We start from the raw sequence: 13,460 nt of genomic DNA, 5'->3' as shown, positions 1-13,460 counted from the left end.
CCTGAGAGAGTTTAAACCTGAGATCCAAGGGCTCCACCATCAGTCAAGAGTAGGATAAATAAATCCATTATACAAATGGGCATAGCAAGCCAATCCAAAAGGCAAGCTCGTCTAAGGTTCTTCACTCAGAGGCGTAGGCAAGGAACTACTATTAGTATTCAGGCCTCTGTATCGGCCTGCCCTTGGGGTTCTGACAGGATACGCTCTCAACTGCAGCCACTAAGACACCACCTGTGCACATTCACTATGTTCCCTTTTAAAAGGGCCCTGCCCACCTCTCATCCATCTCTCTCCTTCTCTTCCTCTGTCTGTCTGTTCCTCTCTCTGTCTCTCTCTACCTCTCTTTCCTCTCTCCTGCTGCTCCTGTTCCTGAGACTGGTCTTCCCACTCCCCTTTCCTCTTTTTACAATCTCTTTCTTCTAATAAAAATTCCCTCTGCTTGAAGAACCCTCTTGCATGGAAAACTACACCTGTGCTAACCCTAACACAGATGAAGGACAGAAAACCTCACTCAAGGTCAAAATGGTAAAAAAAAAAAAAAAAAAAAAAAAAAAAAAAAGAAAAAGGAAGGAAGAAGACATGGATGAAACAAGGAGAGTCATGGACACTTGATCAGGTATCCAGAGGAAACAGTAAGGAGAGTGGAAGAAAGGACATATGGAGAAATACAAACTGAGAATTTTTCAAACTCTTCCAAAATACAAGGCACCAAATCAAGGGTTCAATAAATGACCCAGGACACACTAAAGTGAAATTATACAACCTCAAATCCAGAAAGGAAAGACAGGTCACTCTCAAGAGACAGACAGGCAACTCCAAAGCAGCAGCAAGGGCAACAGGAGAGAGGGAGTTTAGCTAGGTTTAAACATAAATGGATCACCTCTTCAATACCTATACATATAAACAGTATGACCTAAAGGCTACTATATTTTCTCAATGTCGGTTTGAGTTAATAAGCCTTAGTGTTGATGACAACAACAAAATATCCTACCTTACGGCACAAGAAAAGTTTGTTAAAACAAACTATCTGAACCCTGTTTTAAAATAAAATGTAAGAGTGGTTGCCTGGCAGAGAGGTGGGTGTAGCGCCAGCTGCCAAGGGCAACACAAGGCAGTCCTCAGCAATGACTAATGCACAAATCTGTACCTTGATGGTGACAGGAGGTTTGCCTATGCACATGTTAAAATTCATAGAACTCTACCTGTCCAAAAATTGACTTTACTGTATGTTTGAAAAAACTGATTTGATGTGTGTGTATGCATGTGTACAGTTATTTTGCTAACTGTATTTGCTAACTGTAAAGGGAATCATATGATCGGTCTGCCTTCTGTTTATCTGTCTTGGCTTACTGAAGATTAAGTCAACATATGGTTCAGTTCATACAGATTATACATCATTGCTATTTCCATTCTGAGACTACAACCCAATTTCCTTCTACATATCCCTACTGATACCTAACTGGGCAGTTTCTAGGTCTTGCTATGTCCCTTATAGATTTACATATATGTGCAAGAACATACAATCACAGCTAAAAGTTATAGGATGGTAAAAAGTAAATCAAACACTACCAAACCATTTAATAGAATGATTATATAAATAGAGCTACAATAAGATGATAATAATGAGGATAAACCTTAGGTCTTTTAAAGCATCATTCGGAATCCACCAATACAATACTGTGATCCAGGTTCTGACAAATTCCACAGGCAGCTGCTTACCTGGAAGAGTTCTTTAAATGAGGGGTGGACCATAGGATTGGGCACAAAAGGGAGGGCGTAGAAGGGAAGAAACTCTGTGGTCTGGCTCAAGGCGGCCCCTTTGGTTTCCAGATAGGTTTTGAAATAAGAAATCCTCTCATCTAGCTCCTGCTTGTCCTAGAAGGAGAACATGTGTTCAGGGTCTTTGGCTCAATACTCAGTCCTCCTGCTCACCCAGTCCACTCTTCAGTCTCCCTTGGTCCCAGCAGTTTCAGTAGCATTGCCCCATCCAGCCCGGTGAGGACCACTGTTCCAGTGTCCAGCATCACTTTCGACAGGAATGCCAGAGGACCAATGTGTAGTTCACATGTTCTTCTACATCACTAGCACTGTCTTCCTGTGTCCTTAAAAAGTTTCATTCTCACCTTGTCTATCATAATCTACTTGACTAATTCTCCCACTGTGAGATGTACCCATCATCGTTTCCACTTTACAGACACAAAACATTTGTCTGCATTCCCATGTTGTCCTTGGAGAAATTTCTAAAGGGGAATGACACATCTTTGTAGTTTCCTGTAACAGAAGTGCTCTCCTTCACTTCATGAAGCTAAGGACTGACCTTGCCCACATCACTGTTCCTTAGAACCCAACTCAAGGACCCCTCCATCACTGTTCCTTAGAACCCAACTCAAGGACCCCTCCATCACTGTTCCTCACAACCCAACTCAAGGACCCCTCCATCACTGTTCCTCACGACCCAACTCAAGGACCCCTCCATCATTGTTCCTCACAACCCAACTCAAGGGACCCCTCCATCACTATTCCTCACAACCCAACTCAAGGGACCCCTCCATCACTATTCCTCACAACCCAACTCAAGGGACCCCTCCATCATTGTTCCTCACAACCCAACTCAAGGACCCCTCCATCACTGTTCCTTACAACTCAACTCATGGACTCCTCCATCACTGTTCCTCACAACCCAACTCATGAACCCCTCCATCACTGTTCCTCACAACCCAACTCAAGAACCCCTTTATCACTGTTCCACACACAACCCAACTCAAGGGCTGTTCTTTCCAGCTTCAGTGTGGACACTGAGACGTTAGAACTGGTGTTTTCTCCTCCACCACACAGACCCACTTTCCTCTTCCTATGAACACACCTCACTCAACCTAGGCCATAAGGTCCTCTTCTAAGCACTGGGCTTTCATATTACATCAAAATAGAAATTGTTTTAAATAGCAATAAGGTGGGACAAAACAAAATAATAACAAGCACCAAAGAAAGTCTGCCTCTCCCCCCACATGGATCAGACTTAGAGGAACAGACTTCAAAGAATGGCTACTTCACGGTAGTGTGAAGCCACTTCCTCACCACTGCAGCCTCCAACGGTGTCCCTGACATTTCAGTGAATTCCTACAGGAACTCAGGTCAGTGTTACTTTGAGTGATCAAATGTCAGCTCGCTGTCCTTCGTCTGTAACTCAAGGTGCATCTGCTACAGGGGTATGACATACCAGCCCTCTGCTTCCCTTTCCACATCTAGGGAAAGGTGGCTGAAGCTAAATTCAAGCCATCCATGCACCTTCAACACTAGTTCTCCACTACTTGCATTTACATGTATGGCCTGTGCCTTTTCTTAGATACACCAAGTTACCACGTAAAGGAAACTTGCTTTGATAAGTCTCCGAGAACCTGAGGTGCTTAGAAAACAATTTAACTTTGACCATAGAAATGACCAAATCTGCATATAAATCAGAAAATAAACTTCTGAGACTGAAGTAGAAAATCATTTATCAGAACATAAGATGCAATGTGATAAAATGCTCACAAAACTGAACCAATGCTTCTTTGAAATCCATGGCGGCTTGTTAGCAAACTCAGACTGACCCAAACCCCAAATCAGCCTACCGGCCTGCCAGCAGAATACTTCAAAAGATAGATGGCGAAATGGATGTGAAGGTAGAACTCCAGCTTCTGGGCCAGGGAGTCAGTATCTCTGATGGAGTTGGGAACATGTCCCTCCCACAAATCAAAGAACAACTTCTGGTCTCCATTGTCAAATGCTGCCACCAGATCCTTCTGTGGGGAAGACAACAAGAATCCTAGATGATGTTTGTTCTCCCAGTACTCCAAACTCTCACCACCTACTTCTTGCTAGATACCGACACACTCCTTCCCAGATGCTGCTTTGGCTGCAAGCCTAGTTTTTCAGTCTTTGCAATACCCAAGCTGGGCTCCATGAGACACAAAGGCCTTCAAAACAGAGTTCTGAGGCCAGAGGACTCATGGGCACGTGGGAGAACGATGTTCAGAGCGCTGCCTTACTCAGAGCTACCACTACCCATTCAGTACAGCTCAATAACTTTTTTGATTGTTTTTTGAGACAGGGTTTCTCTGTGCACCCCTAGCTGTCTTGGAACTCACTCTGTAGACCAGACTGGCCTCAAACTCACAGAGATCCACCTGCTTCTGTGTCCTGAGTGCTGGAATTAAAGCCACCACAGCCTGGCTGAAATCCAGAACTTTTAAAAGCAAGCCCAATAAAGTATTTCTATCTCCTCCAAACAGGGAGCCTGTTAGCCACTGTGGATGGAGGCTGACAGGACAAAGCACAGGGAGCCATGCACAGCCCCCCCCCATTAGAGTGGGGGGACCTGGTCAGAGGCTCCTCGCTCTCCTGTGAATGCCCAGCAGCAAAGTGACTGCCCAGGCGCATTCTCCTGGGACAGGCTCGGTCCCCTGCTGCCCTCTCCTGAGTCCCCTGCAACCCTGCCAGCCACTCTGGGGAGGCTGAGAGTTCATGACTGTAGATGAGGCCAGTGTAGACTTACCTGGTATTTTCATGAAACTTTTTAAAACATGTCTTGGCAGATGCTACATATCAAATGGTCTGTCTACAATTTATTCTAGAGTCTGCATTTGTAAACCCAAAATTACAAACCTTCACTATGTCATTACCATCACATCCATATCTGAAAATGGTCCTTGCTTTAAAATAACCTCTACACATAAAACAATCCACTCTTACTACAGTCACAAACTGATCTTCTGTTAGCCAGGGTCACCAAGATGAGAATGCATACATACCACCTATCACACTGCTGCTGGAACTAGGCTCAAGAATGGCAGCTTAAGGCCACCAACCATTAGCAGATTTTGCATAATCACTATTCCAGACATTTGTGTTGTTTGAGTTTCTAAAAGAAATATTTGAATTACAACTGTTTAGAGAGTTATATGTATGTGCATGTGTGTGGTATGTTGGCACATGTTCCACAGCATGTGTATGAAGGTCAAAAGACAACTTTTGGGAGTTGTCTCTCCCACCACATGGTCCTAGCAATCAAACTAAGGTCCTCAAGGTTGGGAGCAAGTGTGTTTACCCACTCAGCCGTCTTTCTAGCCCAGTTTTTTTGCTAGATTCCCTTGTCTTGACTTCCTGCCTTAGCCTCCCAAGTGCTGGGAATAGGGCATGCACAACCGTACTCCTCTTTTGCTCCAAGGATTTTTGTTTGAGAAATCTATCCGTGAGGCACTATACTAGAGTAGCATATGTTATAATAATATACAGTATTATCTAATAGCTATTGATCTGGTAACCAAAAAACAAAGGTAAATAAATGTTAAACACACACACCAGAAAAGACCAAATATTAGCAAAGACGGATAAAACTGGAAACTTCTACATTGTTGGAAAGAATGTGTATGGATGTTTTGCCAATATGTATGTCTATGCATCATGTGCATACCTGATATCTGCAGAAGCCAAAGGAAGATGTCAGATCCCTTGGAAATGGAGTTACAGATGGCTGTTTGCCACCATGTAGGTGCTGAGAATTAAATCCAGATCCTTTGGAAAAACATCAGTATTCTTAACCACTGAGCCACCTCTCCAGGCCCTTCTGTTTATTTCTGCTTGTTTTTTGGGTTTGGGTTCTTTTTTTTTTTTTTTAATAGCAACTATCCTAATGTGTTTAATGTATGATATCTTGTGGTTTTTAGTGCATTCCTCTGATAGCTGTAGGTCTGTTTTTACCTAACTTTAAAGAAATTGCAATTTTCATGCTATGACAAGCATCTCACAAAGCTGAAGACAAGGCTGGTCTTACCTGGATTATCAATGACTTGGAGTCCTTCTTTATTGATCCACCTACAGTTTTGGATAATGGCTTTCCTTTTACTTTGCATTCTTTTGAAAATGTCTTCAAGGTGTCTTCAAATTCCACAAAATCTAAATACTGGAAAAGAGAACATAATTCAGGAACAACATCAAAAACCCCAATTAATTCCAAATAATCCAACTAGACAATGGTCAAACGGCCTGAACACACATCTCTCTAAAGCAGACATATAAAAGGCCAACAGAAATATGCTGACAACCACACCCATAAGAATGTTTACTATCAAAAAGAGAAGGCCTGGGAACAGACCAGTACACGATGCTCTTGCAAAGGACCCAAGCTTACTTCCCAGTGCCAACATCAGGAGGCCCATAACTTCCTGTGTAACTCTAGCTCCTGAGGATCCAAAGCCCTCTTCTGGCCTCCATGGGCATCTGCACTCAAATGCGCACACATGCACACAAACACACAAATCATAAAAAAGATAAACACTAACAGTAGCAAAGGAAGTAGAGAAAAGGGAACCGTCTACACTATTAATGGCAATGGAGGCCAACACACTTATAATGGAAAATAAATGGAGGGAGGCTCCTCAAAAAACTAAAACTGAGAAGGAGAGGAATAAGAATACATTACATAAGTGTATGAAAATTATTCAACAAAAAAATCAGAACTACCCTAAGATCCAGACATCCCATCTCTGAGTATAGACGGGAAGAAAAAAAATCCATGTTTATATCTGCATATGAATATTTCTGCAATATTATTCAAGACAGTCAGGACATGGGATGTACCTAAAATGTCCATCAGCAGATGAGTGGGTAAGAAAATTTTACTAAAGAAAAATATTTCAGCCTTAGGGAATCCTGTCACTGGCAACACAAATAGCACTAGGGGACAATCATTACATGAAATAGGCCAGGCACAGAAAGACAAATATTGCAATTACATGTGCAATATAAGCAGTCATGCTTATAGAAGCATGCCAGAGGCTGAGGAAATACTTTGGTCAAAGGATAAATTTTAGTTATGCACAATGAGTAAGGTCTGTGAGCTAATATTCAATATGGTGACTGTGAAGCACAAACATATTTGGGATTTGCTAACAGACTTGATTTTAAGTGTTCTTTTTTGAGACTGTGTAGCCCTGGCTGTCCTGAACTCACTCTGTAGACCAGGCTGGCCTCAAACTCACAAAGACCTACCTGACTCTGCCTCCCAAGTGCTGGGATTAAAGGCATGTGCCACCACTGCCTGGCTGATTTTTGTATTAAGTGTTCTTAACACAAGCAGAGGAAGGGAAGAAGAAAGAGGGTAAGAGGAAACACAAGACAGGTGTACTTAATCAGCTTAATCAGGCGATCACCTCAGTACATCAATCCACATTCACTGAAACTTAAGGCCACAAACATACATCTTTTTGTCAAACTATACTTTTAGATGGATTCTAGATAAATGTATCAGATCTCCTGGGGCTGGAACTACAGGTGGTTATGAGCCACCCTACATGGGTTCTGGGAACCAAATCTGGGTCTTCTGTATGAGCAATATGTGCTCCTAACCACTGAGCCATCTCTCCAGCCTGTGATCCCTTCACGGGAGAGGCAGGGGCAGGAGGATAAGGATTTCAAGGTCATTTTTGGCTACATATCAAGTTCAAGGCCATCCTAGGCTACATGACACCCAACAAACACAACACACTCACACTCGAGAATGAGAGAATGAAATGGGAAATTATGTAAAGGTTAAAAAATAAATAACAAATTACAAAGCAGAAAGAATTTGCTGCAGCTACTACTTATTTGTATATTCATTTGTTCATTTAATTTATTTTGATAACAGGGTCTTTGTATAAAGCCCAGACTGACCTGCTGAAGCCTCTCAAGTACCTGGATTACATGTGTAAGCTTTCTACATTTTAGGATTTATTTATTCTTAAGTCATGTGTACAGACAGTGTACCTACATGGATAGCTGTACACTACATGCATGTAGCATCCACAAAACAGACTACATCAACTCCTTTGAAAATGGGATTACAGATGGCTATTAGTCACATGTGGGTGCTGGGAACCAAACCTGGGTCCTCAGGAAGAGCAGTCAGTGCTTTTAACCACCAAGCCATTCTTGCTACATTTTATTTATTCTTTTTTTTAAATGTGTTTTTGCCTATAGATTTGTCTGTGCATCACATCCATGCCTAGTATCCACAGAAGCCAGAAAAGGGTGTTAGAGTCCCTGAGACTAGAATTACTAATGGATTTAAGTCACCAAGAGAACCTGGGTTCTCAGTGATCTTAACCTCTGAGCCATTTATCTGATTATACTACATCCTAAAATACATGTTTTGGGGACCTGAGTTCCAAACCAAGTACCCATAAAGGGAGGTTCATAAATGCCTGCAACTCCAGCTCCAAGAATCCAATGCCCAATTGTGGTCTCCATCATCAGTCACACACGCAATGCAAGCAGCCATACAGACATAAACACACAGATAATCTTTTTTCAGAAATGCTTTTCTGTAACTTGTGTCTCATTTAACTACCTCTTTCACCAGTCCAAGTAATTCAGATTCATGGGCCAGAATATCCCCCATAGTGAATTGTTACAGGTAATTCTCACAGCAGAAATCTCTACAAGACAAAAACATAAGACAAAGAAAGGTTAATCAACCACCTGAAAAATCACAAATGTGTGGCTGTAGTGGGTAGAATACTGGGCCCCAAAGACAGGCACATAGTAATCCCCAGAACCGGTGATTACAGGACAATGGGAGGTCACATGACTAGGGACATTTAAAGATGCAAGTGGCATTAGGATAACTAATCAGCTGTCCTTCAATCACAGAGATAATACTGGATTACCAGCGTACCCAAAGGAGTCACAGAGAAAAGCAGGAAGGAAGGCCAGTGTCAGAGTGACAAGATGCAGAAAGATGGACCTGTCACTGTCCTCGAAGTCTGTTAGACAGCCAGGTCCTGACAGGTCTGGAACTGAATGGAAAGAGATTCAGGGAAGAGAATAAAAACAAAACCTGAGCACACTGACTCATTAGAAAGAGTAATGTTTTGAAGAAAATGGAAGGTAGGAACCACACTGACTAAGGCAACTTGACAGGGCATCCAGAACTCTGAGTTCTCTGAAGCTATGTGGACTAAGCCTGAGACAGCACCATTGTGGAGCCATTGCTTCCCCAGGCACCTGCAGCTGTCTGTGCTCAGTTACCAGGCGAGGTCTTCCTAGAAGAAAGAAATGTAATAATGACAGAAACAGAAGCTAAGCTAAGTTAGGGTCGGGGAAAGGTGCTGCACAGCGAGGTAAGGGTGTTAAGGTGTTGCAAAAGGAAACACATTCCAGCCAAGTGATGGTGGCACACACCTTTAATCCCAGCACTCGGGAGGCAGGGACAGGTGGATCTCTGAGTTTGAGGTGAGTCTGGTCTAGAGTTCCAGGACAGTTAAGGCTACATAGAGAAACTCTGTCTTGACAAACCAAAAAGGAAAAATAAATAAGGTGTGTGTGTGGGGGGGGGGGTTCACATTCCAGTGATTTGGAAGCCAGAAGGCAGTGGTGGACTGAATGGGAGAGAAGCGTGGCACCACTACACTTTTGGGCGGGACACGGTGACAAGAGGCAGACTACCACTGAATGCATGGATGAGAAGGCTGGAGAACATGCTGAAAGCGGGAATAAGGAAAGTGGGCAGGTCAAGATGTTGAAACCTCTGAGGTAAGTACAGAGGTATGGAGGGAAACTTCTATAAGAAAACAAGTTGTCAGGGGTAGTGGGGAGAACTGGCTGCTCCTCTAGAGGCCCTGGGTTTACTTCCCAGCACCCACATGACAGGTCTATAACTCCAGTTTTCAAGGGAAATCCATGGCAACAGGCGTGCATGTCATGCACATATATAAAAATATGCATGCAGGAAAAACAGTCATACACATAAAATAAATCTTTATAAAAAAAAAAAAAGAAAGCAGGCAGGCTGAAAGCTCCGTGTGTGACACAGGCTCCCCTTTACTCTTGGCACGAGGGAGGGAGAGGCAGGCTGATCTCTGAGTTTGAGGCTAGCCTGGTCTACAGAGTGAGTTGCAGGACAGCCAGAGCTATATAGAGAAACCTTGTCTTGAAAAACCAAATGAATAGATTTAATTAAGATAAAGAGTAAGCTGAGCAAGCCACAGGGAGCAAGACAATAAGCAGCACTCCTCCGTGGCCCCAGCATTGGCTCATGCCTCCAGGTTCATGCCCTGTTTGAGATCCTGTCCCGATATTCTTTGATGAAAAGTCATGTGGAATCGTAAGCAAAATAAACCCTTTCCTCCCCATGTTGTTTTTGGTCACGCTGTTTCATCACAGCCATTGAAACTCTAACTAAGACAGTGCCCCACATCATGAGCAAACTCACATCCACCTCTGAAAATCGACAACGCTACAATTAAATCTATGCTGATACTGCAGGAGTTAGTTCTCTCCTTCCAACATGCGGGGCCTGGGCTTCCGACTTAGGTCATCACGTTTGGTCAGCGAGTGGTGCATACTTGTCAGTTCAAGGTCACCCGTTTGAGAACCCTCTCTGTTGGATGGTCGTCCCTTCCGTCTCCTTAGCTCAGTTAATTTAGTTCAGACAACCTCTGGGCTAAGGATTTACTTTGTGGAGAAAGAAGGGGATTGCTCATCATGTTTCGGCACGCGGTGACTTCTGCGAGTACCACGCTTCCACTTGGATTCAGTGAAGTCTGAGTTTGATCTGGATGCTGGGAGGGAAAACTACAAATGAAAACTATGGAGAGAGGGAACTAACCGGCCCAGGCCAAGGAATCGTGCTGCCAAAGCTCACTCCCGGTCCGCCCTACCGCAGCAGAGCGCGGGGTTCCCGGGCGAAGCAATGAAACTACGCTTGGGATGCGCAGGCGGCTGCCTCGGGCCCTGGCCATGTCGGAGCCAGGACGGACGAAGCTAGCCACCCACGCGGGGTTCCCAGGTCTGCGCCACGGGGCCCAGCCGCATCCAGGGCCGCGCTTACCAGATGCAGGGCTGCGCTCTCTCTCCTCCGGACAGCCAGCTCTCCCGCCGTCACCCCGGCAACCGCCACCGCGGGGTCACGTGAGGCGACGCGGCCAATAGCGCAGGGAGAGGCCGGCGCGGAGCATCCTGGGAGGGAGAGTGGGCGGCCGCAGAAGCGCTCTGCAGCGGAAGTGGGAGTTTGCAGTGGCCTGGGGTACCTGGTTCTGGCGGAGGCTTCCCTGCACCACACTTCCATCTATGACAGAACCTCCCAGAGCTTATTAGAGTAACTTTTGTCTTTTTCGTGTGAATTTAGGTTTGTAAACAAAAAAAAAAAAAACAGCAGACTGGCGAGATAGCTTAGAGAAAGCTAAAGGCGCTTTCCTCCAAGCCCGACGACAGAAATTCGGCCCCCAGGACCTGCTGCTTATCTGGGGAACACGAGAGTGCCCTGAACTCAAGGTTCTGCTCAGCCCACTGTCCTTGGTGTATTCAGATCTACTCTTTACACTGGTCCAAACTCAGTGCTCAAGGCAAGAAAAAACTTTTCCCCTCCTCTAGGAGTGCTGAGGTTCTCTGTGTAAAGTCTCTATATTTTCTTTTCCCAGGCCCTCAAAGAATGGGTGACTCCCAAGGCTTTATATGGACTGTCCAGGGGATTTGGGAAGGGAGGTGACCTCGCCTTTAAAGGAACCCTAGGGTAAAAATAAACTACACACACACACACACACACACACACACCCATGTCCTAGGGTGGTCCGAGGCCCCCATCTGAGCTCTGCCCTGGTAATGCTTTTGAGTTAGGATGTCTTTCAAGCGAGGCTATACTTAGCAGGAAGAGAGAACTATGTCCTGTCCAGGTAATGTGGCTTGAAAATAGTTTTCCCTGCCTGTATTCTTAGTTAGCATTTATTATCAGTATAACTCTGTACAAGAGGTTATGAAGTAAAATATAGGACAGCCACTTACCTTTACATTTCAAATAACTATCAGGAATATATCCATAATGAAGAGTTTCTGCACCCCATAAGCCTCTCCCCTGATGCAGCAATCCAAATCAGACCAAATGAAGCTGAGTTAGGAAAAGCCCACATTTCATGGATACAGCTCTCCCGGATGGCCTTCCAGCCCCCGAGAGAGGAGATAGGAAAGAGAGATCAGAAAACCATGAGTCTTGTTTTCTGGGAGGCGGTTTAAATACCCTGCGTAAGTGGTCTTGAGCTTCTCCAGGGGAGGGGTCATCATTTGGGACCCTTTCTGACATGCAGCAGGGTTTGGAGGGAGATAGAGGAGGGAGGGGCTTTAGGTGAACCTCGAACATAACATCCCAGACTCCTTGGGTCTATGGATGCCAGGGGCTGGGGTGAAGCATTCACCATACTACATAATATTGCCATTACTATTGTACATATATTGGTGCTATTTTTTGAACTTTTATTTGCTAATCACATAACTATATTTGTGCCCAGCATCATAGTAGGCAAGTCATGTGGGTTGTTTGGGGTGGATAATGGGTTCAGTGTTTCATAGGCTCACCTTGTTGTACTTTACTAGAATTAGGTGCATCTGCAAAACAGCCACTGTAACACATTCTCCACCCCCTTGTTTTCCAAAATCCACCATCCTTCATGTTCTGGGAAGGACCCAGATAAAATTGTCTGCTCTTCCTCAAGAATCCCATGCAACTCAAATCCCAAACAATTTGCAGTTGACTGATGCCCTTGTTTACTCGATGGCATCGCAAACACTGATCTTTCAACTTCCCATTGTCTCCTAAGCCATTAGCTGAATTTAGAAACTACTTACTCGCCACTCACTGGGTGGTAGTGATGGTGCCGGCCTTTAATGCCAGCACTTAGAAGGCAGAGACAGGTGGTTCTCTGTGACTTCAAGCCAGCCTGGCCTACAGAGTGAGTTCCAGGACAGGCTCCAAAGCTACACAGAAAAACCCTGTCTCGAAAAACCAGAAGGAAGGAAGAAAGGAAGGAAGGAAGGGAGAAAAGAAGGAAGGAAGGAAAAGAGAAAGAAAACTCAGGAAAAAAAATAAACATTTCTGGGTCTTCTGCTGAGAATTAATCATAAATCTAACCATAAACCACCCTAACCACAAATCATCCCATGCCTCCATGCAAGTGTTAGATGGAGCCCCTACTCTCCAGGTTACAATTACCTGAGTAAAATCCATCTTCTTAATTGTCCAGGTTTTGTCTTTGATAAAATGAATGGCATGAGGTAGATCCCTCAGGGCCTTGGCAGTTAAGAGTACTGGCTGCTCTTCCAGAGGACTAGTTTGATTCCCAGCATCTACATGGCAGCTTACAAGCACCAATAGCTATAGTTCCAGGGTCTCTAATACCCTCTTCTGGCCTCTGAGGGAACTGCATGTCCATGGTACATAAACATACATACAAGCCAAATAAACATACATGCAAAAAATAAATAAATAAATGAATGAATGAATGAATGAATGAAATTTAGGGTTAGAGAGATGACTGAGCCATTACAATTATCCCATTCTCACCCTTACATGGTAGCTCACAACCATCTGTAATTCCACTTATCTGATATTCTTTTCCTGGACTCCACAGGCCCTGAACATATGCAGTACACAAAGAGATACACATAAAAAT

The 13,460-nt window shown here is 44.2% G+C and overlaps 1 protein-coding gene across 1 annotated transcript in view; it reads right to left on the bottom strand.

The window, feature by feature from the left end:
- Positions 1-10,948, bottom strand: part of Armc9 (armadillo repeat containing 9) — a 91,369-nt gene extending 80,421 nt beyond the window's left edge. Inside the window, exons 1-5 of the mRNA XM_051190705.1 lie at positions 10,850-10,948; positions 8,369-8,456; positions 5,813-5,941; positions 3,612-3,782; positions 1,720-1,875 (exon numbers count right to left, since the gene is read on the bottom strand). Coding sequence (XP_051046662.1) covers positions 1,720-1,875; positions 3,612-3,782; positions 5,813-5,941; positions 8,369-8,419 — 507 coding nt within the window. The 5' untranslated portion in view covers positions 8,420-8,456; positions 10,850-10,948. The remainder of the gene's footprint in view (positions 1-1,719; positions 1,876-3,611; positions 3,783-5,812; positions 5,942-8,368; positions 8,457-10,849) is intronic.
- Positions 10,949-13,460: the final 2,512 nt, after the last annotated feature.

Source organism: Phodopus roborovskii, unplaced genomic scaffold (assembly GCF_943737965.1).
Source record: "Phodopus roborovskii unplaced genomic scaffold, PHOROB, whole genome shotgun sequence".
Lineage (NCBI taxonomy): Eukaryota > Metazoa > Chordata > Mammalia > Rodentia > Cricetidae > Phodopus > Phodopus roborovskii.
The sequence above is the reverse complement of the archived record's forward strand: the minus strand, read 5'-3'. Positions and strand labels throughout refer to the sequence as shown.